Genomic DNA, 26,927 nt, shown 5'->3' with positions numbered 1-26,927 from the left:
AAACACAGTAAGATTAACTTGTAATAGTGAAGTCAAATGTAGCGTGTAACTTTTTGTACTACACATCCATAATCATTCACTGATCATCATCTGCCCTGTACAATGAACTGAACCTCCACTTTCTCCACATTCTCTTTTTTTTTCTCCTGAAGATAATTATTTGTGTTCTACTTATTTAATGCTTCTAGCTGTGCAACATCAGCTGGGAAAGTCAGTGATTCAGCATCTCTGAGAACTGTCATTTAAGCTTAAACCAAAAAACTCAGCCATTTATTCATCTACCCATTCTGGGCATTTTCCAAGTACAAGTTAATTTCTGTTTTTGGAAATAAGATGCTTCCAAGTTCCATCAACAGGTTTTCAGAGGCAAGTTTACAGCTGTCTTTAGCAGCTGAAAGTCATGCTTTTTAGAGATTAATCATGGGCTGAAATCTCAGAAACTTTAAAGATTTTCAAGAGGACAAAGAGAGACTCAAGACCTCCAATAGATAAGAAAATATTATCCCATACTAACATAGCTAATACCTAATTAAGTACAATTAAAAGACAAAGACTGAAAATTTTGGACTAACTTCAGCTACAATCTGCTTCTGAATTTTTAGAAACATGTTTGAGAATATACTGTACCTAAAAAGACTGTCTGCTTCTACCTTGGATCATAACTTTTCTAGTTGACAATTAAGGATGGAGGAAAAGCACTTTTCAAAAAAAAAATTTACTAGAACAGAATCTCGACTTTTGGACAGTAAAAATTTATACATCTTGACTGTTTGCAGATATGTGCAAACACACAGAAAGCAATAGCTACAGATGATTCATTCAGACATATCAGTGTCATGAAACACAACATCAATATTTGTTATTTAAAGGAAGGCAGTTTTTGGAGAGGTCAGTAGTAATTTCTGGGTATTAAGAAAAAAAAATCTATAAATTAATCTATGAGTTAAAAAGGAAAGATGAGCTGTGAAAATGCAAGCATAAATAACTCCACATCAGGGATTTTGGGGCCAGACTGAAAGCAGGTTTTATAGCAACATACCTTCACGTTTGAATTATTTCAGTCCAACCATTGCTGACTTAACAAATGTAATGATAAAACTGACCAAAACATTTAGTACCATGGATTATTTTCACAGTACACAAACCACTGCATTAGTTGTGCATTCTGTCTTGCTTGGAATACCTTAAGAAAATGATTGCAAGAATTCCCAGTTTTGCACACCAGAGATTTCATCATTTGTTCATATCTGAGCACTGAGGGTGTTCATACCTTTGTGAGGTCCTTATAAAGTTCTGGATATAGCAATGCCATTTCTGGTTTCACATCCTGATCCAATACTAGAGAGAAGACTGGAAACATAGTATATATGGTTGCATACCTAGGTGAAAGGAAAGATCATAAATTAACACCTTTGTATGATATAATGTTAAACTGATTTAGTGAGTTCAGTTACTCTTTTTATGTAAGTGGAATTAAACTGGTTCTTTTTCCCAGTACTTAGGTAGTTTACCAATACAGCTTTCACATCCAACCTGCTCTGTACTTCTGGGAACTGTCAGTTGTGACACTTTACAGAGGTTTTATACATTCAAAACCAGAAAATGCATTTCTTTCTTCTAACAGCCAAGCTTATCACCTGTTACCATACTCCCTGTGCACTTGCACTTTGGACAAACTGTTCAAAGACCTGACATTTAAATTCATCCACAGATGGGCACAAGAAAACTGAAGTAAAAACAACCACTGTATTCTGGACATCATGGTAAAGGTAGGTGGATGAATCAAAGTTTCTAACACCTCTGTAAGTGGCTTTGGATTTTATTGTACACATGCCAGATGTATACTTTTTTATGTACTTTCCTGGAACTTAGCACAACTATATACAAACATTTTAGAGAGGTCTACTGTTTGCCTCTGCAAAGTCTGGTAGAATCAGGCCACGAACTGACTATGATTTAAGTTACTGTTGACTTAAGTTGTTATTGTTTACAAGGAGTATAAAAGAAAGTCTTTAGGTCAGAATGGACAAAGAACAGGGACAAACATGAATATATGCATATCTGTCAGCTGTATGACTTGGGAAACCATATTGCCAAACCAACTTCTGCAACAAGACCAAGATGCTCCTAATCCTACATTCATTCACCTGAATGGAAATCTATGTGGCAGACTTAAATAGTGCACTCTCAGAGGAAATTTCACAGTGGCTTCAGCTCCATTTCAAACAGAAAAATCTGTGATTCTCACTGAGGTTTGTACAACAATCTATGTGATAGCTGAAACTGCTCTAGGAGATTTTCTATTGTTTTAACCCCACATGTGAAAAAGGTTCTATGCTATATTTGTCTAAGACTATGCTGACCCCTCTCTCCAGAGAACTGACAATGATTCCTCCCTCATATAGTGCATATCCAACCTAGTTTGACTTTTTTTTGCAGACTCATTCCAGGTTTTGGTAGTGTACCAAAACCTGGTACACTATAGTTTGCTCTATTTAGTACCAGAAATCATAACTGTTGCTTTTGACTTACCCTACCATTAGGAATCCTTGGTACAAGGGAACAGATGCAAAATAGAAGACTGATGAAAATACAGCCTACAAAAAGCAGATAATTATATGTATTTAATATAATTCCAGATACAAAATGATATAATATAGAAAAAAATAACAATACTGGTTGATTAAGATTTTATGACATTTCAAAGACTGTTTTTAACAATTCAGAAAACAAAGTTTTAAATACCTGCATAGTTGAAATAATAAGGCCTCTGTGCATGACAAATTGACCAAGTGCTGCTGATCGTTTGTAACTGTTTCGACCGTGTACCATCAGCAGCCTACCTATGTGTTTAAACTGTGTGATAGAAAAGTCAGCTGCTAGGGAAGCTTGTTTTCCCTCCTAGAACAAACCAAAAATATTCCAAATATGAAACCAAGTGTAAAAGATGCACTTCAACTTTCAAAATTCTAAGCAATAAGTAATTTGAAAAGATAAGTTTGCTCCTACTTTGAAAATTAGCCCTGCAATAAGACACAAAGGACAAATTTTGTGCATATTCTAAGATGCAGTGGCTGTAACAGGTAAGTTTAATTGCCTCTCCTGCTTCTTTCAGGTAAATGCTACATAGAAATAACTATGTGTTTTCTGCTTTTCTTGCTTTTTGTATTTAGAAAGATAAAGCAGAGGACATAGAAGCAAAGCAAATATTAAAGACTAAGCATTTTTATCTTACTGCATACTTTAATTAGAAATGATTAATTGAATACTGTTTAAGAGTAAAGTTTCTAATCACATGTTTCTATACTGCTCTGTGGCACACATTTGACAATGAAACAGTTAATATTACCTTGCCTTCAATTCCAATTCCACAATCTGCTGCTTGGATCATGCTGACATCATTTCCTCCATCACCTGGAAAATGTCACTGCAATATTCAGTTCTTCAGAGGTTTTACTCCCTGGTCTTACAGTATTTTAGAAACCTCTTACATACCTTTAAATTCTTACAATTAATCTATGGCTTATGATTAATTACTTCAGCAATCGAGACTTTTTCCTGCAGAATAGAGAAGATAACCACACCTTTCTCATGGAATGGCATTTTGTGCCACAACTACATAATACCTGCCTGTTGGTAAAGAAGTCTCTTCTCCTTTTCTATCAACTATTCCTTGATGGTGCCATCTGCTGATTAAATTTATTACAGATTTTAGCTACGAAGATTGTTCAAACAGTTACCTATTGCACATGTGCGTTTTCCAGTGTGGTGCTGCAACAGTTTCACAATATGAGCTTTTTGGGTGGGAGAACATCGGCAGCACACCACAGCAGGACACTGGCAAGCCAGCTCTACAAATTCGTGCTCGTAATATTTCAGACAAACCTAAAAAAATAAGACACTTGCATTTATTTACAATTAAGTATTACTACATGTAGCTCAACACAAAAACATAGTATAAAGTGTTTTTTAATGAAGTTTTGCCTGCACAGCATCCAGCTGGGGAAAAAAAAAAAACAAAAGGCAGATTCTCCTGACAGTGGCTTTATTAGTTTTAAAATCAAAGCGAATGTCAGTTTGAGAGCCAAGACACTTTGAGGTGAAGAGAACAGACAAGACTAAGGCACACTCCATGCAAGTTCCATTCTCTTACTGTACATGAGACCAGGAAACCAGTAACATTTGACCATCTAGAACATATATCCTCAACATAGCATTCAGTGATAAACAAAAGTATCTCTAAAGACAATTTAAAAGTGTGTGCAAATCCTGGAAAAAAAGCATCAAGGCGCCAATACTTTACTTTCTGAACATAAGCATACAAATTAACATAATTTCACAGAAACCAAGTTCTTACCTCAAGTGAGTCCCCAGATATCACCAAGGCACAGTCATGCTTCCTCCTAAAGGCATTAAGTTCTAAGTGAGCCTCTCCTCGAGTGGCAACCTTCAATAAAAAACACTCACTTTAGAAGATTTTGTTATATTCTTAAAAAACTCCTGACTAAACAAATCAGGTTTGAGAACTCACAGCCTTGGTTCTAGTGTTTTATCCCAGTGCAAATCCAACATCCATGAGATGCTACTACAAGCCTCAGATCTTATGAAGTGAAAAAGCAATCCTCAAAGAAGGAAAATCTATGTAATCAGATTAACTGTTTCCTCACACAAAGTTCACAAGGGCTAAAAAATTACTAACATTAAAATCCCTAAATTTTGAGCTGGCCTGAGGCTTTCAATGCTGGCAGGGCTAGAGAAAAATGGACAGAAATCCCAAGCAAATCTCAAATTTTGTGTTTTTAACCAGTAAAATATGTTCTTAGAATAACACAAAATGTTATGTCTATTAATTGTTCCTTCAGTTTGGGTAAGGAGGGATAGATTTCAAAAAGCACATAAAGATGCTCATTACTACTAATCCTTTTGCATGACTATGCAGGCAAGATCAAGTGGCATGATATGAAACAATTAAATCACAGATTTCTTTGTTTACATAATTATTGTTTCAGAAAGGCCCAGTTGTGAAATGCAAAAATGGTCAAAAGTTACCAAATGGATTTTGGAAGGTTTTGAGCTAGAACATAGAACATGAAAAATTTTAATTATAACCGGATTTTGACAAGGCTGGGAGATTTGGTGTTTTGTTTTGTTTGTTTGCTTAGGTTTTTTTTTCCCTTGTTTGGTTTTCTTTTGTTCTGTTTTTTCCCCATAAATATCAATGTATTTTGGAGCTACCGTGCAAGACAATGTTTCAAGCAGAGAATAAAACACAAGCTCTGATTGCAACTTCCAGTTTTGTCTCTGTCAGAACTTTGATTAAATAACTTTTTAGATATATGAATCTTAATTACACTGAATGTGAAGTTTTGTCTTTGGCCTGATACTACCCAGAGTCAGATGCACTCCAAAGACCCTTCTCCCTCCATATGGACTCTACTACCCATAAAATCTGAGTTACATTAAAAAGCTCCTGCAAACAGAAAAACCTATACACATGCCGCAATTCAGAATTTTTTCCTTCTTTACCACAATTAAACACGTTAAGAGAAAGCTATTTGTCTGCCAGCTGTTAGGATTGTGTTGGCCCAGTATAATCTTTCTGCATTGCAGAGATTAAGAGATGTCAGCACTTGCACACGCTGCTGAGCAGTAATTACCCTCCCTGTTCTACATTTCACCAAACAGAACACTTTTTTAAATTTGTAAATACCTCTAGAACAATATATCAGGTAATTTCATTACAAAATGAAGAAGTTGAAACTTCTAAGAATAGAAAGGAAAAGTGTTAAAACAAAATCCAACTTTTTGGGAAGCCAGTAGTAAATATTTTTTTAATTTCTAATTTATCACTAACATAGAAGCGTTAAGAATGCTTGGTATTTTCTTACATTATTCCAGTAGTTATTTCTTTGCAACAAATACAGCCACAGAAATAATCCTGTATAAATTCATTTTGTAACTAATTTAAAACTTTGCATACTCTCACACAGTTTTATGCTGATCTCTTATTGCCAGTTGAGGTAATGAAAATAAAAATCTGAGTCAACTAAATAGATTTTGTTCAGGAAGACTTAATTTGCGGTGTTACAACATGGAAAGGTCAACAATAATTGATGTAAAGTTTTATCAGAAGCATTAATAATTTAATTGCAAATAGTAGTCTGCAGGGTCTAATTTGCCATTCTGATGCTTCAGAAAAAACTACATTTACATGTAAATTATATTCATAGAATTATTTCTGTAGGTGCAAGTGGTTCATTTAGAACAAACACAGACATATTATGTCTGATCACACAGCATCAATCAGCGTCTGAAAAATCTATTTTTGTTTGGCTTCAGTAGGGTTGATGCTACGCAAATAAAAGGTATCGGAAAAGATCTGGTTTATTATTTTAACAATTACTTTAACAGTCTGATAATAAAATGCACATATGTATAATGATATTAAAAAAACCAAATTTTCTCACACCAATTTGAACTAAGTCTTTACAAAGGATGTTGGCATGAAAGTTTAATTCAGGATTAATTCTGCTTGAGTTTAAAGAGTTCTAATAATTAAAATGCTAGAACAAACAAGAATGTAATTCAGATAGCCTAAATGTCTGGACACTCTTTCTTAGAGGCTCAGCACCTCACAGAGACTCCACATCATCATTATTTAGAGTTATCTTACTATGTCCACTGTATAAGGAAAGACCGTAAAATGCATGTTGAACCTGCACCACCCAAATACGGATGGCTACAAACGTATCAACCTGGTTGCAGGATATCAACAAATCTAGAAACAAGCACCCTTAAACAGAAGCAATGCTTTAGTAATTCTGCAGTCTTGTAATAACAACCTAAGTACTACCTTTTTGACCATTATTATGGCATTCAATGCAATAACCCAACAATTTTCAACAACCAGACAACACTGATCAAATAAAGCAATACTGTTATTACCTGTCCTTTGATGAACCAACAAAAAAGTTGGAACTATATACTTACAGGTCTGAAAATGTGAATATCTTGAGTTCTAGACACTAAGTGAGAACTTTTCGCTATGCAAGTTGCTGTCTCCAGTTTATCTCCTGTTAACATCCATATCTGCAAAATAACATAGAAGTTTACTCCTTTTGACACTGATGTGTCTGTTTTCCGAATCTAAATGACATCTCTTTCCAACCTTTTTCTGGTACCTTTTTGGATTAGATTATCTGAGAAAATATACTGATACGTGCATTTTTAAGTGAAATTAACACAGTTTTTACCACAATAACATGGAAAACAGAGGAGAACTGTCATGACTTCGGGCAGATTTCTGACCCTTCCCTTCTCACAAGGGCCAATGTTTCCATGTATAACACAAGGTGAAACTCTGGAGAAACCCACAGGCATAGCTGAACAGCTGGGAAAGCATAAAAATCTTTCCTTATGGCCCTGATACTACCTTAATCTGAAAAGTGAGAATGCAGGTGACTTTTGTCAGCAAAATTATGTGACACAACAGTCTGTGATGCTGGTGGTCCTCTATTAGAAAGCAGCAGCCATACAATGAGACAGCATATCTGAAGGAAGAGTTACAGTCCCAACACTCCAAAGAAATCCTTCCCACTGACCATGCAAAACTGGGAGGAAGGCAGTTAAGTTTAAGGAAAAAAGGTTGAAGGTTCATCTGTTCCTAAAGTGTGACAGCTCCCTCAGCCCCTTAACACCAAGGACACTGAAGGACATCTGGAGGAAATAGCATTAGCCCAAGACAAAACAGAGAGGACTACACGGGAAGAATAATCTAAGATACAGGAGTTATTCCTGGACTCGTGTGTGTTACACTCATTCATGTGACTCATTTTCTCATCAGTAACTGGTAATCTATAATTTTATGACCTAGCTGCTGTTGTGTTTCCAGCCTACTATAAGGCTGATTATAATTCCTGTTCTATACAGGATATACCTAATAGTCAGAAGTGACCACAGATAGAGGCAATATGCGAAAATACTATAAGCAAAGTACTAATATGAAAGTACTTTGTATATACTTTGTATATAAGTACACTGCACTAAAAAGAATTTTGATGTAATCATAATGCTTTAATCCATCCATCCATTTTTCTAATTGTGCACATCACTGCATTACCAGTTAATGAAAGCCCTTCGGTAACAGGGATTAATTAAAAATAGAGTAACAAAACAGCATACATGGGAAGGGTCTCTGAAGATTACCTAGTCCAACTCCTCTGCTCAAGTCAGGATCAACTACAGAAGGCTGCTCAGCAACCATGTCAAGACCATTTTGACCATCTCTAAGGATGACTCCTCCACAAGGTCTCTGGGAGAATTGCTCCAGTGTTTGTACACACTCCCAGGAAAGAATTTTCTTCCTGTACTCAAGAGGGACTTTATTTCAGTTTGCGTCCATTACTTCTTGTGCTTTCACTGTGCACCACTGGAAAGAGTCTGGCTCTGTCCTCATTGCACTCTTCCTTGAGGTATTTATAGACATGAATAAGAACCTCCTGAACATGCTGAACTTCACTCTCTCATGACTGTGGGTGGGCCACAGCTGTCCCTTCAACCAACTTTTACATCCCTGATCAATTCCTCTTTTTTTGTCAGAAAGAGGACTAGTAGGACATCTCTTCTTGCTGAGTCCTCAATCACCTGTGCCAGGATATTATTGCTATTGCACTCCAAAATTCTCCTGGTTTGCCTGTACCCTTCTGTGCTGCCCTTCCAGCAGATACTGGAGGGGCTGAAGTCCAGCACAAGGACCAGCATATGAAAACAAGAGGCTTCTTCCATTTGCCTGAAGGCAGCCTCTTCTAGCACTTCAGGCAGTCCGTAGCACACACTCACCATAATGTTGTTTACATTGGTCTGCCCACTAATTCTAACTCATAAATTCTCAGCTGGCTCATCATTTTTCCTAAGGCAGAGCTCCACGCATTGCTGCTCCTTCATCTCATGAAGGGAGAATCCCCATGCTTAGTGCAAAGCAAAATAACTTACTCTCCTTTTCAGGTCCATTTTGTCTGACTCAGTTTAACCAGCGGGAAGTCAACATACCTTTTTAGAGCAGAGTTTGACACTGCTTCAAGCAAAATGTACATAATCTTGCTCAATCCCCTAAGATATTATTCATATCTTTACTTCAAACCCTCTCTCAAATAAATGTATTACTTGTAATATTCAACTGATAGGTTACTTGTAAAGCCAGTCTATGAACAAAGCACAGCACAAGCTCTTGTGCAAGGCTTTTAACACCATCCCTTTAACATGATTTGAACAAAATCCAAGGGCAGTTCTGAATTCTAGTTCAAACAATTCACCTTTTGATCTTTGCCAAAACTTCTCTTGAGTGCCAAACCTGAAAACATTGCTGTCACACAAATCTTGTGCCAAACTCATGTAGTGTCAGCTAGGACATTTTACTGCAGACAGTCAGGGGATAAATGACTGAAACACACATACATCTATCCGTTGGTAGTTTTCCTGTGGAAGGAAGTTTAAGATTAATGAAACCTGTGGTGGACAAGGGAACTTTGCACACAGTGTCTTGTTTGTTTCTGCTAGTTCATGCCTAGAATGTGCTTAGGACTTGACATGTCATTTCTTACTTTGAAAGAACTTGAATACAGACAAACATAATTCATGTCTTGATAAAAAAGTTAATAAATGAACCTGTTATGTCAGTGATATGCATTTAGTACCTTTATTCCAGCATTCCTTAGCATCTCTAGAGTTGGTCTAACATCTGCTTGCAGCTGATCTTCTACTCCAGTGAGACACAGCAATTCCATTTCTCGCTCCAAACTCTCTACAACAGCAGCAACCTTCAGGTTTCTGTCATGTATGCTTAACTTTGCTTGGTTGTATCGACTCTGCACAAACACAAAACCACTTCAGAGTTTGCTATGACTCAAAGTATATGTTCAGGCTACCACTCACAGACAGTATGGGTTCACTAGGCTAAATGGTTGACTTCAAATATCTTTAATGAAGAACGAGACTAAAAGAACAATTTTGCACCACACCCAATGTTATACATGGCTTTTCTGACAAATCACCTCAAGAGAATGCCTTCTGAAGAATTATTAAGGATTAGGCATCACAGCATCTAAAAAGGAAAGGCCTTATCTTTGAGAACAAGTAGATTTTTTTAGGTCATGCTGTAGCTACAGAAGTGACATTAAACTGGTTTCTGGGAAAACACTGCACAATCCCATAGTAAAACAAAACAATATCCTACGTATGACTGAAGAACCATCACTAATGATGACAAAGTCTTTAACAGATTTTGGGCCAAATCTCAATTATCTGTATTTTAAATATGAATCCTCTTTTTTGCAACCTTAAAAAAAATAAAAAAGAGGAATGTTCCTCTTGAAGTAATAAAATATGGTACAACAAAAGATCACTGTCCTTTCATACCTCAAAATCTTGATACTGTTCTTCAGTAAGTGATTTTTTGGCAACAACCAGCGTACGCAGTCCTTCTCGTGCCATATTACCACACTAAAGAGACAAAACCACAGAACAGATATGTAAACATTCAGTCACATGTACATGTTTTATTTATTCTATATGCTAACAGGGTTTATCTGTACTATAACTTTACGAGTTTCGTTAGACAACTAAAAAATACTTTGGACAAGCCACACACAGAATAAAAAGCAATTATACTTCAGGTCCTCCAAATGGAGTCATATGCTATTGGTAAGCCAATTAGACTTCCTCTCCTAGCTCAAAGAAAATCTCTTCTAGGTTGAAGCTTTAAAATAAATTAAAACTACTTTTAAGGCACATAACAGAGCTACATTTCTTTTTCCACTGAACGTACCTCTTATCAGAAAAACATCTACACATTAAAACCAGCCATGTCTTAATGAAAAACAAGGCTCTTCAGTGCAAACACTTATTGATTTGACCTCATAAAGCTAAATAAATTAAACAAGTATTTTACAATTAATTGTGCATCATTATCGCCAAAAGTAATTTTTATGACATTTTGCTAGGTCTTGAGGGAGTTTAATTTATTCATGTCCCTGAATAAATCAAACTGCCCTGCAGCAGATATTGATTCATATTGCCAATACCATTATGAACATACATGGTGTAATCATTGTATTAACATACTGTCTGTATGTAGGGTCAAAAATAAGACGACTACTGGTACCTACTAGAACCACACAGTGAAAAATATTAATCAGCTTTGAAATGCAGTCACTATTTTATTTTAAGTTTGATAAGTGTGGGAAAAAATATGTCAATTTGGATGCAACCCTTATTAAACTCTAATTCATAATCATACCTCACTGCAGATTTTGATCAAACAAGGGCATTTCAGGATACACAGATTTATAGCAGAATACTTCTCAGAAGTAATTAGGTTTTATGGGAAAGGTCAGTCAATGAAAAACAACTTTCCTTGTTTTAGGTAGGAACATGTTCTGCTATGACTACCAGCTCTGCTTTTCCTGTGGGTTATTCAAGAACTGGAAATAATTCTAATCCCTTAAAACCCATTCAGGATATGTGTAACTGAACTTCAAAACCCATTACTTCATTGACTCAGATCTGCCTTTAAACATATTCCAATAACATCTGATTTTTCTATTTTAGATTTTCAGTTCTTACAAAATGTTATTTTTTTAAAATTTTGATTTGTTTTTTTCTTACCTCTTCTTCTAACCAATCATTGTACTGTACAATAGTGGACATGGCAACATCTGCACCCTTCATGTAAAATGTAATTTCTCCTGAAGATTCATCCTAAAATTTTACAAAAGAAATGTGGGGTGAAAGGGGTAGGGGAAGGGAGGAATATCAGTTTATACAGTCAAACCAATTACATATCAAGATTTTAATTGTCTTCTGAAGTAGTCAATAGAATACCATTTAGAAGAGATGAAGTACCTTGCCAAAAGGTGGGTAAGTTTTATTACTTGATGTTACCATTTCCACAACCTCTCTGATTCCATCAAGATGCCTATCTCCTACTTCCCAAGTAAGAGGATTAGTTATAGCTGAAGTCAACATGCATAACAGATTCTCAGTGTCCATAAACTCACTTTTGAAATACCAGTGTTACGTACCCTCTAGTTATTATTTTGTTTCTTTGGTGGCAAATGCCATCTAACCCAAACCAGAAAGCTCTGTGTCTTTGAAATACCTAGGTAAATAAAAATTTACAAATATCCTAGTGTAAATGCTTGTTACAGATGTTTCAATGATGCAACATTCATTGCATATTCAGTGAATTCACACACAGGCAAATATAATCCAAATTAGGAGTTTCTGAGTTTGATCTGCAAGCTTCTTAGAACATCTCTGCACATGTTACTGTTAAGTAGGCTTCTAATGCCAACCTCACCTAATGTAATACAGACTTGCCAAGGTCTCTCCAGACCTGACCATGCACACGTTCTGCCTGAAGTATCTTTGCCTAAGGCTGATGGCATGCCTGGTTTGGCATCACAGGCAGATTAAAAAAAATCAGATGAGTGTGACACCTGTTTAACTGGGACTTGGCACTGACCTAACCATCTAACAATGTTGTCTGAAGTTGTGTCTGACTGAAGGTATGTACTAGTGTGGATGGCATAACATTCTCCGAGGTTTAAACTTCCCTTTCAAAGAACAGTGTTGTAAATTTCTTTCATCTGAGGTTTTAATGACTGTGACTGTGCTCCCAGCTAAGCATCTCATAAGCCCAACTAAGCCCAGATCTTGTAAATCTTAGGCCTGTGGGCTGTAGTACGTGTTCATGCCAGTTCAGATACCAGTACTGGGTCTGGAAAAGCAGCAGCACTGGTAGTACGGAAGATGGTAACTACTGTTGTAAGATAGCTCATCTGTTAATTCATCCATTGAAGAAGCAATGTATTTTGTGTGAAAGGAACAAATGAAAATTAAAACCAAAGGTTTAAAGGTAACTCCTAGCCTCAGAGACTAAGTATGAAGTAGTGAAATTAACATGCTCCCATGTAAGAGACTCTTCTACAATCGCTTAACTAGTATTTCACGTGTACCTGGTGTCAAAGGTAAACTTCCCATTTGAAAATTCTATGAAATGCATTCCCTGAAGGATGGAGTTGCTACTAAATTCTATAAGAATGAACAACCAGTAACACTATTTTTTGAAAAATCAAACCCCCAAACCCTCCAAATTACCCTAACTATGATGCCCATGCGCTTGCTCTCAGAAGTGAAGGGGAAGATCTGCAGGATATAGTAAGTCAGGATGTGTCCACCAGGGGTCTTCAGCTGCATTGAGGTCAGATCCCTGTTAACCAGAGTAAGACCCACACTCTCTGTCCATTGCACCAGAGCTACCTAAATAAAGAAAAAAAAAAAAAAAAGGAAAAAAGAGACATGTTTCAGTGTGAAAGGTCTATTATACTGTTATATAAATTAGTCTAAAGCCAAACAACTGTTGCTAGGGTAAAAGTCTAAACTCTTCCAAGAATCTAGGGAAGAAAAAGTGAATAGCAGTAGACTGAGTACAAAATCTTAATACATCAAATGAGTTATTTTCCTTGAGAAAGCTTACAAAATTTCTTACAAAGAATATAAAAGCTTATTTGAACTTATTACTGAAAATGAGGTATTTAGAATATATTATTCAGAAAGAACAGTTCTAATAAAACCCCCACATACATTCAACACACACCAATGACATCCAGTGGAAACTATGCAAAACCAGAATACAACTTCTGTACAAACACCACCACTATGTAAGTAACAGACTTCGGGAGTATTTCCATATAAAATATTTTATTACATCTATAATTACAAGCAAGTTGAGACAATGTAATATGTAGTAAATAAATAAGCGAAGGACCTTATTTTTTAGCTAACTTTACTCGCATCATTTCATTACTTTTGTTTCATACAATGAGTTCTTACCACACCAAATCAGATGGAAACCAAGTTTACAATACTGTATCCTACAAACACACATGTGAAAGCCCCAAACCCAGAAATGCTGCATTATAAAGTAATCGCTATTAGCTACCACTACATGGCATCTTAAATGCATGCAGCATAGATTTACCTTTTTCTACAATTTTGCTGCTTTGAAGTGCATGACATACAGCTTCTACATTTTTTTATGTTACGCTTTAAATATCACCACCACTCAGTGATTTATTCCTTCATAAAGTTAATACTTTAGGTACTGATAGTTTACATACAAGTCATGTTCCATATCTAGATGGGAAGTTTCTGATAAGAAAAATTCTCAATCTTTTATTTTTCCAAATGTTAATCATTATTGGAGACCAGATTTTTAAATTACTAGAAAGGTAAGTATAATGAAGTTCATGTAAATTTTCTGGAACCTGCCTCTGCTATTAACCTCAAGTAAGGTGAGAAGAATAAAAATCAAGCAGTCTGATAAAAGACATGCAAGTAGTAAAGTCCTAGGTAAGTTCAACAGACGTGATGACTACTGCTCACTAAGAATTTCACACAATGCAAGTAAATCATTGTAGCTTCTATGCAGATTTAAAATTGGAACAAAACCTGTGTGAACCCCTAAGAAACCCTAGTAAGTGCCATCTGTGTAGGCATCACCAAATGAAACTACAGTGAGATGTGGTTACAGAAGAGGATAGAACACATTTTGAAAAACACCATTTTTAAAATCTCAAAAATCACAGGAAGCCTTTTCACAGATTTTTCTTCTTCAATAAAAGTAACATATAAGCTGTAAATGATCCAATACTTTCAAGGTTAATTTTCAATTTTCACAGTGAAAGGTTGCTATTACATTCTGACCTGTAAATTGCATCTTTCTACTAATACCCTATCATCTTATTTGTGTCCCCTTGCAGCTAGGACTCAAGTGTTCTGTATTTGGTGACTCACATCTGTTTATTATTTCATTTATGCCTGGCTTCACCTACTATTTGAATTAGCATTTTGCAGCACAGTCATTTTGGATTCTTATGCCTGGCCTAGGCACAACTGGATATTTATTTTTTCTTTTATATTTATCAGCACAAATACCAGTGCAAAAACAGTCAATAAGGCTCAAGAGTCAAATAGATGCCTAAAAGGACACTGAACAAACTTGAGAGCAAGACAAGTTTGACTCTTGTCATTCAGAATGAATCAGAGCAGCATCCAGAACAACACAGCCAGACTTTACCATTAAACATCTGAAGCTTTTAGAATGTAGAAATTTAAAAAAAAAAAAAAAAAATTCACAAATGGTATGAAAATCAACATTATCAATCTTAACAAACAAATATATACTGAATGGCTGGCTACACAGAGATGAGAAAAAGGATTCCTAGGCAAGTCTCTCTTCTTGAGGTTTCCTATGTACAAGTATACTCTCTTCTCTTCAACGTGCTTCTGAAATCTTACATTAAAATGGCCTGGCAATTTCTAGTGTGCCTAAATCAGGAACTCCTAGAATGCCAGGAAAATGCGGTAGCTGTGGCTTCTACAGAGTTTGACATATTGGATAAAGTCAAATAAAGCAATCAAAGGTTGGACAAGCACAAAGTATTCACTGGTGATACTACCATTCTGTTTTAAAAGAAAATCCATTCTAATAATAATATTTATTCGCTGATAACCATTTCTTTTCTAACACACACAGATGGAATGTGTCAAGTTTACTGAATCCAGGTTGGAGGTTACGCAACCCAAAACATTACTCAGAGCAGTTCAGGAGGTGGAAGTAGCTTCTTTAAGCAGGAGGGTGTTTCTACCTCTCAGCTGCCTGAGGAATGAGTGCCTCTCAAGAAGGACATGAAGAGCTGAAACTTCAAAAGCACTGTTGTTACAGAACATGGCAGCATGTCCATGTTTTGGGGACAATCATCACAATTTTTCTAGAAATGTTTATTTATGGAACCAAATCAAATCAAACAGCTTATGTACTGGGTTAGGGTTAACTTTTACAATAAAACATACTTTGACTGTGTGGTTTCCGTCATTGGATGTGCTCCTTTCACCTTACTTGGATATATCATCACTAAGACTACTGCCTCTAGCAGCCTGGCTATTATGCACAGCTCCTGCTTTGTGGGCCAGACTGCTGCACTGCTGCTCCCTAGCAGAAGTACCAAACTGCTCAATATTTACAAAGTATTGCTCATAACAGCTCATAACATGACCAACTAATTGTCACTTTTAATGTACAATATTCTCTTTCGAGCTAACATCAGTTTAAGAAAAAGATCCACTGCCTCATGGCTGGTGTTGGCAGCTCTTCTCCACCTCATAAAGCAGTTAGGGAGTTGAACCACGGTTGTGCTCACAGCTTTCCTGAAGCCATACTAAGAACCTGACCACTTAAAGTGAAAAAAAAACCCATATAAATAAAATCTTCAAAGGATTTGACATATATGAAGGAGCAATTTGTAGGGCAAGAAAGAAGGATTAGGGATGGAAATTTTGCAAGCTAGTTTTGCTCCTCATAAGAATTCTCATGTAACCAACATGCATTTCTTTCAGAGTATTTCAAAGAGCCATTTAAAAGAGATTATAAATGTGGCATTTTGAAGTTAAAGTTATTGCTTTCGAAACAGGAAAGAAGCAGTAAGATTTCCTTTACCCATTGCCTGAGTGTTCCCAACAGTTTCTGTCTGGATTGTTCAGCAGCAACTCATATATGTCTCCAATCAGGTGGTTTGCTTATATTTATAAACAATGATTTGATAACTAAAATTTCCAGCCCATCACTTTCATCAAGAAACTTCATAATTAAAATAAAATTATTAACTTGAACATACAGCTTGATCATGTGAAAAAACTGCCGATCAATATTCAAGACAAGCTATGGAGTAGTTATTCTTTGTGGGTCTCGAAGGTCATGCAAGTGATGGTTTTATGCTACTGAGTGATTTGCTTTTCACAATACATTGACAAAACAACACAATTAGTCTTGCTTCAATAAGCACACACAATAAAATGAATTAAACAATACAACATGTCTCATACATTACAGCTTCACTTTTGTAAACACAAAAGCTGCTTCACTAAGGGCATATAATTTCCCTGTCTGTTTTTAAATGATTGGCTTTGTATCATTGTAATTAATTTTAGCAACTCTGTTGTCTCTGGACAGAAATGTTGGAATTAAATAACTGACCACACTTTAAGGTAGTATTTAAATATTCAAGATCCTGGAATTAAAAATGTTTGAGAATATAACAGAGCAGGACAAAGCTTAACCAATAAATGGCTGGTTTATGAGAGTAAGCAGTCATTAAAAATCATGACTGATCAACCTTTTCTGATCAAGTGGAGCAAAGGTCTCTAAAGGCTCCTGTTCATAGCATGCCCTGAATTGTTTGGGTCTCTGACCTTTGAACTCTATTGCTTTGCCTACTTAGCTTATATCCTTTTATGATTGTTCATTACATTAAGGTAGCTGGCTTTCTACAGATGAGCTGACCCCACACCTACGATGGCCAAGTAGGAGCTTTCTTCTCTTTTTTTCAGTGAGTTCTCAGTGAATGTTTATTGTTTGCTATGCTTCAGCTGTAGAGGACAAGTGACAGACAAATGAAACTTTCCACTCTTTCAGAGAAAATGAAATATTGATCACTTATCATAAGAAACAAAGAGCCTGGCATAAGTAGGGTTTGCATTACGAATACAAAATCAGTTACTTATCTCAGGTTACTCTAACAATAGATAAATACATCTTTTATGATGAATGTACCTACTTCCAAATGTGCATACTTTGTTATGGTTATATTTTATCTGTATACGGATGCACACATATACACACAGATGTGAGGAATTTCAAATGAGTTCCTCAAGTCGATTCATTAAGCCTATAATATGTCAGCATATTACTAAACTGCTTCGTATACCTTCCTACATGGGAGAATAGTTCATACTTACATACTGTTCTTTGCTCTTTATATCCTATGGTGAGATCATGCAGTATTATATAACACAACAGACATCTGCTCAAATAACATCTTGTTTCAAAAGATTGCAATCAAACCAGATCCATAAACAATATCTAAGAGAACAGAGTTGTAACACTGAGAAAGTACAATGCATAAAACTGGTTAAGTCTATTAAATGATAATGTTGCTTATTAACCAAGTATGTTGTGATAGGTCAGTGCTGAGGTTAAACAGAAAACATCAATTGAACCATTTCCCTAAATAAAGCTCCAGGGTGCAATATTCAAAGCACTTTATTCAATAAAAAATGCTTTTAAAATGGTACTTCGGTGATTGGGAAACATTGGCATCATCCGTCAACCTAACTGCAGAAAAGTTCAATAAGCTAAATAATGAACCATTTACATTATTTTCCTTAGGCTCCAGTGATTTGCAAACATTGCATCAATAGAAGTCTTTAAAAAATTATGATAAAGACCTGCTAGTCTTTCAACTCTTAGGCTTTTTGCTGTCATGCTGCAATTTTTATGCTGTTTATATGGTTTTTGTTGCTTCATCATTTTATAAGACTCCATTTAACATCCATTTCTCATTATATTAAAGCATATTTGTTCAATATGATAATTTTACTAGTGTTTCAAGCATTATCTATGAGAAACAAAAAGGAAATTTAATGCTGTATTTCAGAATGTAAGTTTTTTCATTTCACTGTCATATAGTTTTAATGTATGAGTCGAGATGATAAAAAAATCACTATTAAAACAATATCTTTGCACTCTCTCTCCCTTGAAGCACTAACAGTTTCTTTGTTGTCGATTTCTTTTTCCACTTCTCTTTCCACCCTGAGTCCCAGATCTGTTGTATTAGCACTTTATCAACTTTCCTTTCCTCTTACCAAGGTCGAATTCCCTACTGTCTTCCCAGGGTACCACTTGCATAATTCTTGAGTCTTACAGTTGCTTCCTTTAGCAAATATGGGAGGAGAATTGCTCTTGATGGTAGCATTTTCAAGTTTCAAACAACTGAATGAATATATAAAAGCCCACAGGGAAAGAGCAGCAAGTTGGAGAAAAAACCTCAAAATAGTGTCTCCAAACTGCATGTCTCTTTACCTGATTTAGTAATACCTCTAGCTATTAAAGCAGAATGTTTACCTAATTTAAAAGTTGCCATCATATCTTCATAGGCAGATACTTGCTCATGCAGTCATTCATTACATTCAGAAGTACTTCACAGGCTCATTAAACTGATGTATTCAGCAAATATGAATCTATGTGCAGATGAAAATGTGTACACGTGTGCCTAATACAAGTCAAACATTATACAACTACACTAACAAACTATATTTACAGGATACTTCTGGTATAAGCAAATGCCCTTTCAGCATTCTCAGTTCATAATGCAGATCAGCCCACACAGTATAACACCACATACAGTATTATGGATTATTGATTTTAGCCCAAAGAGAACATCTCAAGTCCTGCTCAGAGTTTACTTTCTGAGCATTCTGCCACTTTTTAATCACCAAGAACCAGCCACTTCTTCACATTCTACAATCCTTTGACACTATGTACTGTGTTTACAGCATCTGAAATGCATGTAATGCCTGCTAGTTCTGTACTACATGAAGACAGATTTAATTTTATTTCTTGCATTCCTAAAATAGTTGTTATAGACTCATTACACTTTTAGCAATTACAGCTTGTAGTTTGAACTGCTAAAGTTTTGTTTAGCATTACATATGGTGCCATATTAGACATGAAAGCCAAATGTGTACTATGAATAATACACTATGCTGTGGTAAGATGAAATTTGTGAAAGAAACATTGTCTTGTATTAGATAAACCTATACAGCTAGAAAAATACTCAGACTTTTAGATACAAACTCACTTCTTCACATAGTACAACAACGTTGCTTTACTTATGACTAAGCCACTGTGGTTACAACACCAACAGCACATCCAAGCTTCAGACAACACTAGAAATTCTTTAAAACAAAGATGCTCTTCAACCTGCTCACTTTCAGATGCAAACCTACCTTGAAACACTATTTCTCTTTATCAACCACCCATGTGTTTTCATAAAGTGAACTTACTTTGCAGTATCTTGAAACACAAGCTTTGCCTCTCTCTTCTAGTATCTTTTTATATTGAATTTTAGGCAATCAATTTAGGGCACAAGACAGGATTATTCAGAAAAATAACCCAAATCCAATGAAGGCAGTGGGATTTGTTTAAAATTTGGATTTCAGTGGAAGTCAAATGCATGATTTATTGAAATGTGGTTTTAAATTTGTGCTACACTTGATGCAATTTTGACTGAACCCCAAAGGTTATCAAGTTACCTAGGGTTTGAACCTCAAAAGCTTTTCTACAGGAGTGTTTGAGGTTTGGGTTTTTATTTTCCTGATAAGAATCTATACATTTCAGTAACTGGTAGCATCTCTAGCTAATGTACCTGTCCATCACTCAGAGCAGTTTCATATTCCCTTTAATAGTATGCTATGATTCATACATAGATTAACGTTTTGAGAATACACCTAATCATTTAAATTGCAATCCTTAACACAGTATTGATCCCAAAGCACTGACTTCACAGATCTTTTAGTCAAATAACTGAAAACACTTTTATGCAACAAAGAAACACCAGATCATTCCTACAGCACTAGAAAAAATAAAAACAGATTACTATTAATTTCAAAGAAACCCCTGACTAAAACACTCTTCCTTCCCAGTTCTTCTCTTTATAACTTAGCTTACTTTGTTCTTTATGAGTTATTAATATTTTCACCCTTGCATACTAACCTCATCAGGGCTGGAAGCCTGGTAAGTTCGATTTTCATCGCTGAAGTCCTGATCCACCTCTGCATATTCTGTTTCTCCAGACACACCAGCCCGTGATTCGTACACTGGGGTCACATTGTGGCAGAGTGCAATGGCCTTCACTGCTTCGTGTATCCGACTGCTGACGCTCTTTCGGACTTTGGGTGCAGATGACTGAGGTTTCCTAGATGGTGTTGAGCTTGTGCTGTTTCCGCTGTTCTGAGAGTGGACCTTTAAGACCCAACACAATGAATAGTAAACCAAGGTTGAAGAATGGAAGCAAAACATGAGTACTAATATATATATATATATATATGACTGTTCCCTTTACAAAGGTTGATAAATGATAACCTGCTGTTAACTCATTCATTTTGCAGTTCATAAAAACCCTCACATACTTTTCTTAAGAAATGATACAGAATTTTAGGCATTTCAGTAACAGAGCCTGAAAACAACTGAAAAATGTGCAATGAAAACAAGTATGCAGTAAAAGGGCTAAAGAGGCTGACTGGATTCTGCAGAAACTGCACCTACCTTACTTGAGATTTTACACTTTTCAGTGATCTGTCACGACAGTCCTTTAATGTCCTTCACACTCTATGAATTGGGCTTTTCTTAAAAAAAAAAAGTATTTAAACCAACTAACTGGATGAGTTCAGAAACACCAAGACAAAATTGCAAGGGTGGTGTTTTGTTATTCTTCTTCACCTGTGCCATAAAACTGAAAAGAAAACCTTTTCTTTTAAATCTTCACCTAAATTTCTGTATTTTAAAAGATCACCACATTTGTGGTGCTCAGAAAAGATAGTAAGAAGAAAAGAGAACAAAAGAACAAAAGCAGGATCATTTTAAAGTACAAATATTTGGAATAATTAAAATACAAATATTTCTGATTTAATTTTTAGCTTACACACTTTCTGTATTATTTGTGAACTAAATGCAGCTTTATGCTTTTGCTGCAGGTTGAAATGTGTTTCCCTTTTTACAAGACTGCAATAATCTAACAAAATAATCATGCAAAATACAAGTCTGACACATCTCTGAAGATCGCATTACTATTGCATAACCACTAGCACTCTTTTATGTTGTCCTTCAGAAATGCTCGAGCACACGACAGAACTGATCTTCCTTTGAAATGCTTATAATTAATTGAAAATAAGTTGAGGGTATGTGTGTGTATTGGTTTTATTGTTTTTTGCTGGTTGGGTCTTTTTTCTCTTTTTAATGTCAGCACATTAAATATATCAGCAATACTACCAAAAGCTCTTCTGTTCACTCCAGGGTAACTCAGAAAACGTTTTCAGAATCCATGCCTTTTTCCTCCTGACTGCTATCTGCTGAACCGTGAACATTCTGCCCATCAAATTACAGTGTTGTCTAATAAAGGGTTTAACTTTCTGCTCATCTGGCACTGCTTTTCAGCTACTGCTTTAAACCTCTGCATTTGCATTCTGCTAACGCTGATGCTATTACAGTCACAAATAAATTAAGCTGATTTACTCCTTCTGAATTATGTTATGTTTATTGATGCTTGTATAATTTAATTTCACACAAATTCCATTAAAGATTATGCCCTCTATCACAAAATGCTTCCAGTGGGGAAATATAATCAGGTTATAATAGATTTGTGTGTTACATTAAGATGACAATAGTCTAGTAGGTCCACTGTAATAATAAAACAGAACACAAACAAGGGATAAAATCAATGTCACACAAGAACCACTGCCTAGCTAACCAGCAGCTTCTATTATCATAAACCTTGCCATACTCTTTCAGATTGAAACAATTGTTTAGTAGTTGCTTAGTTTGTTACCAAGGCTCCATCATTCTTCTGTTTTAAAGAGTTGCTACTAACACATGCATAATTAAAGCATTATTTAAACATCAAGTAGTGTTTATAAAGCTAAAAAAAAAAGGAAGTTTGAAGAAAGCTCTTTTCATCTACTGAAAGCAAACCTAGATTTGGGAAAGCTTTTCCCCACAACTGGAAAAAAAAAAAAAAAAGCTTCCCTCACATGTTTTACTTATTTTAAGTATGTTACAGTTACTAAAAATTTGTAACCGTGGGTACCACTCGTTAAATTTCACAGTAAACTAGTAAAAGCTTTAAGTAGTAAGAATTCCAGGAACTGTGCAATTCTTTTCAGAAAGCATATATAACTGAAAAATACGAAAGCAGTATTAGTGAATATGCCTCCCCTAGAACACTGATGCTTACTCGTGAAACTCAGTCAGACCTAGGTGTGCCAGCTGAAGACTGTCAGCTATTATTATTGTTACAGTTGTTACTGTAAATACTCAAAGGACACATTATAATAAAACTATGTTTGGGTGATTTTTACAAACACAGTAGCAGTTACTTTCAGTAACCCATTCCAAACCAAATTTGGGCTGCTGATCATCAGGTCAAAGAGCTCTACATCTCATTTCCAAGGCATATTATTCTATCTCACTCACTATTCATGGCTATACCTACTAAGAATTGAAATAAATTTATCCAAGGAAAAGAATTCAAGAAGGGATTTGTTGAATTGTTCAAATATGAAATAATTAGGAAATTTAAGTTGCAAATTAGAAACTTAAAGCATATATTGCTTTTCACGGCTTTCCCTCCTGTCTCTCTTCCTAAAAGTTACATAATGTTGACTGGGTCCAGTGCGGAGTCAAATTAATTTTTTTTTTTTAAGCAAATGAGAAGGGAGCCTTAGCTCAAAAACACAGCACAACTAAATATTCAAATCAATTGTTGATCCTACAATCCTTTTACAAGAGGAAATGAGGACACAGACAAGGAAGTCAGTCCACAAACTTAACTGGGTCAGTCAGTCATGTTTGTGTATCCAAGTTAACTATGGAAATGAACTTTTATATAAATTTCTATCATCATACTGTAAATAACACAGAAATATTAGTTAACCTTTAATTTGTTTCCCTCTGACAATCTTCTTCTTTTTTGTTTCAAAGAATAAAAAGAAACAATAAAGTCCATCCTAATCTCAGAGTAGAATCAGGTGTTTAGGAAGGTTTGCAGAAAGCACCCACATTTCACATATATGGGAAACGCTTGCAGAATTCCACTTTCCTTCTTCATTCCACAACTGACCCATAGACAGATGGGGAGCCACAATCCTCTTGTACGCTTTCCAGACCAAGCTTACATATTACAGCAACACTTTGCGATATGGAGTTTTCCATTTTCTCACACTTCCCCCCTACCCTGTCCCAGTTTTATGCTGTTTGAAATAATTATTTTTTAAAACAATTTTTAAATATGCTTGTATAAATTTTATTTTGACAACTACTGTTTTACTATTTTGTTATACCAATTAATGTGCCTTTTCAATGTCTATTCTTGATGAATATCTTCAAAGACATAATTACTATTCGTGTTGTTCTGGACACTTCCTTGTAATTTGTAGTCTCTCTAATGAATAGCTTACTCCTAGATGATTTGGCAGGAGAAGGACTCCACAGACAGGCTAACACAGATTTCTGCTAGTGGAGAACAGAAAAGTAAATTCCTTTAAGTGAGTATTATGAGGAACTTCAGAATCAGGAAAGAACTATGTACTGTCTCACATTTTTCTCTGCCATCATATTTGTTGATACATCTACACATGACAACTTTCATAGCATCCCAAATTTCTAGATATTATCACTAACAACAATGCTTCAATCATGTTAAAAAAATCCTTGATATTAAAGGTAAATAATTTATGAAATAAGATACCTGTGAATAAGAGTTTATAATATGACTCTGTATTTCATCCATTGTATCCGTTCCATAGGACACAGTACCTAGGTGGAGGCGCTTAAATATCATCTCATTCTGTGTAAGTGTTCCTGTAATAAAGGAGAAGTACATCACAAAGCAATGAAAAATACTGTGAGAAGGCCACATCCCCATCCCCTCCCTTCCCCCCCCCCCCAAATCTTTCTCTGGAAAGAAGGAATGAATCATGAATAGGCATCAATTTAATTAATCAAAGGAATGTATGTAGAGAAAGATCAGTGTTAGTCATACGGGAAGAAATAACTGCTTCCACCTGCAAGCTAATTTTGCAAATAACTAAATTGGCAAACTTGAAAGGAGACAAAAACTTTTCTTTTTATACAACAGATAGAATTTGCAGTATGTGGATGAAACTGACTCTCAAAAGCTAATGCAAGAGTTCGCACCGTGTACCAGAAAATCTAAAGAAAAAAACCAAACCATAAAACACTGAAAATTCATACAGATATCCCACACTTTGTGTATGAAGGTAGACACTGTGGCAAATGGGCACATTCACTGTTATCTAGAGTCAGTCATTAAGACCTAACATCACTTTCACATTTGACAGATTCAGCCTCCAACCGGAATAAGGCAGAAGGAACAAAATCAGCATTTTCCGTGCTCACTTCACATTTGTAAGAAACTACAGGGTGTCAAGTCAGACTGACATTTCGCATCCACCTCTGCCAACTAATCACATCCCCTGGTTTGAAAAACCTCTAATTGAGGGGTGGGGCCTTCAGCCTTCCATGATGGGGCATATGAGGCAAAAAAGAGGTCACTACTGCCTAGCTTCCCATGGTCAGCTCACAAAAGATTACTTCAATAACCCAAAAGATTACTTCAATAACCCTTCCTAAAACGTTTTTTTCCTATGGCTATTCAGGCAAAACCAAATTAATATTGTATAAAGCTATTCTTATATTTAACCACACAGTTTTGAGTCATTAAAATACATAAATTAGATGATAAAAAACCAAACACAACATCCCAGAACGGACATCCTTGAAGCCTCTATAATACTGTATAAATGGAGAGTATCATAAATATCTGTAAATAAATACTGCAGAATGAAATATTTCATACTAATTTTATTTACCTAGACTGTTTTCATTTTGTATCTTTGTCCCAGTACACCAAAATACATGCTAAGCTACAGGAGGAAAGAAGACTAAAAGGATGACATATGCTATTATTATTATTCGCAAAACAAAACTGTCTGGCTAGTTAGCATCCAGTTTATGCACTTATTAGGGCTAGAACTACCAGTGATCTTCAAAGACTCATTAGGGCTGTTAAAGCCTCATGTCTTTCCCAGTTACACTTGGATGTCTCCCTGGTAAAATCCATACAGTGGCACTTCATCTTTGTACCACCACACTGCACTATCCAACTATGTCTTCCTGTTTTACCAGTTCTACATGATCATTCCAAATTTCCTCTTTACCAGTTCTCTAAAATTAGCAAATCAGAAATTTTTGGTTACTTTTTTACATGGGAGAAAAAGAGTATTTTGTTTTACAGTGATATAAAACCATGAGAAATTACTTCTTCTGCCTTTAGAAGATGTACTTTTATTGAGACCTTTTGTAAAATTTGACTAATTTTTTAAATTTAATTGGAGACTAGAAAAATTCAATCTCCAGGTTGCACATGAAAACCACAAAAGTTTCTACCAATAAACACGATACACTAAAATCTCCATTTCTAAAAGAAAGCAAAACTCAAACCCAACCACTTTGCAATAATATTCATCCCAAGCAAATCTGCATCACTTTCCTTACCTTCCAGGCATGCTAGTATCTTCTCACTGCCCTTAGCTTTGCCAAGCCTTTGAATTAAAATAAACACTCCCTAGGAGCTGTGAAAGTAAATGCTACTCAAAAGGTGAGACAGCAGGCAACTGTCAAATCTGCTTCCCACTAGTTCTGTAATTGTTGCTTGGGAAAACTGAACAGGAAACAGAATTAGCCCTATGATTATTATATGGAAAGATTATTTCTTCTGACACCATTAAATCACTCCAACTCAATATTATACTTGGTGAGGGAAGGGTAGATAGGTGGAAAATTTGTGTGTTCCACCCACTCTTTCTCAGCAAGCAGAGAAGAAAAGCTTCTGCACAAAAAGGTATGGCTTTTCCTATCTTGCAAAAATCAGGAGCCAGGAAAGGAGATTTAGGAAAAACAGGCAAGAAAAAAAATCAACTTGTGAAGACACAGAAAAAAATTTCCAGAAATCCTGATTCAATATTTGCATCTTATACATAATTTATACAATCCTTTTTATCAGCTATGGTAATACGAAACATCTATGACATCAGAAAAGAGGCTGCAAACCCACATGTACCTGCTACACAAAACTGTAATCCAAAACACAAATAATTAAAAATAAATAAAAACCAATTACTGTTTGCTCATGCTTCTCAAAAATAGGTAAGACTTTCAAGAACAGCCATAATAACCT

At 35.6% G+C, this 26,927-nt stretch overlaps 1 protein-coding gene across 1 annotated transcript in view; it reads right to left on the bottom strand.

Moving 5' to 3' along the window:
- ATP9B (ATPase phospholipid transporting 9B (putative)) overlaps positions 1 to 26,927 on the bottom strand; it is a 157,970-nt gene that overhangs the window by 7,540 nt on the left and 123,503 nt on the right. The window contains exons 14-26 of the mRNA XM_050308489.1: positions 24,417 to 24,529; positions 20,669 to 20,917; positions 13,156 to 13,317; positions 11,662 to 11,754; positions 10,414 to 10,497; positions 9,693 to 9,863; positions 6,991 to 7,089; positions 4,358 to 4,447; positions 3,741 to 3,885; positions 3,350 to 3,414; positions 2,746 to 2,901; positions 2,533 to 2,597; positions 1,271 to 1,379 (exon numbers count right to left, since the gene is read on the bottom strand). Of these exons, the coding sequence (XP_050164446.1) occupies positions 1,271 to 1,379; positions 2,533 to 2,597; positions 2,746 to 2,901; positions 3,350 to 3,414; positions 3,741 to 3,885; positions 4,358 to 4,447; positions 6,991 to 7,089; positions 9,693 to 9,863; positions 10,414 to 10,497; positions 11,662 to 11,754; positions 13,156 to 13,317; positions 20,669 to 20,917; positions 24,417 to 24,529 (1,601 nt within the window). The remainder of the gene's footprint in view (positions 1 to 1,270; positions 1,380 to 2,532; positions 2,598 to 2,745; positions 2,902 to 3,349; positions 3,415 to 3,740; positions 3,886 to 4,357; positions 4,448 to 6,990; positions 7,090 to 9,692; positions 9,864 to 10,413; positions 10,498 to 11,661; positions 11,755 to 13,155; positions 13,318 to 20,668; positions 20,918 to 24,416; positions 24,530 to 26,927) is intronic.

This window comes from Myiozetetes cayanensis, unplaced genomic scaffold (genome assembly GCF_022539395.1).
Source record: "Myiozetetes cayanensis isolate MyiCay16 unplaced genomic scaffold, myiCay2020 scf1, whole genome shotgun sequence".
In the NCBI taxonomy this organism is placed as follows: domain Eukaryota; kingdom Metazoa; phylum Chordata; class Aves; order Passeriformes; family Tyrannidae; genus Myiozetetes; species Myiozetetes cayanensis.
This window is presented reverse-complemented; position numbering and strand designations above follow the sequence as displayed.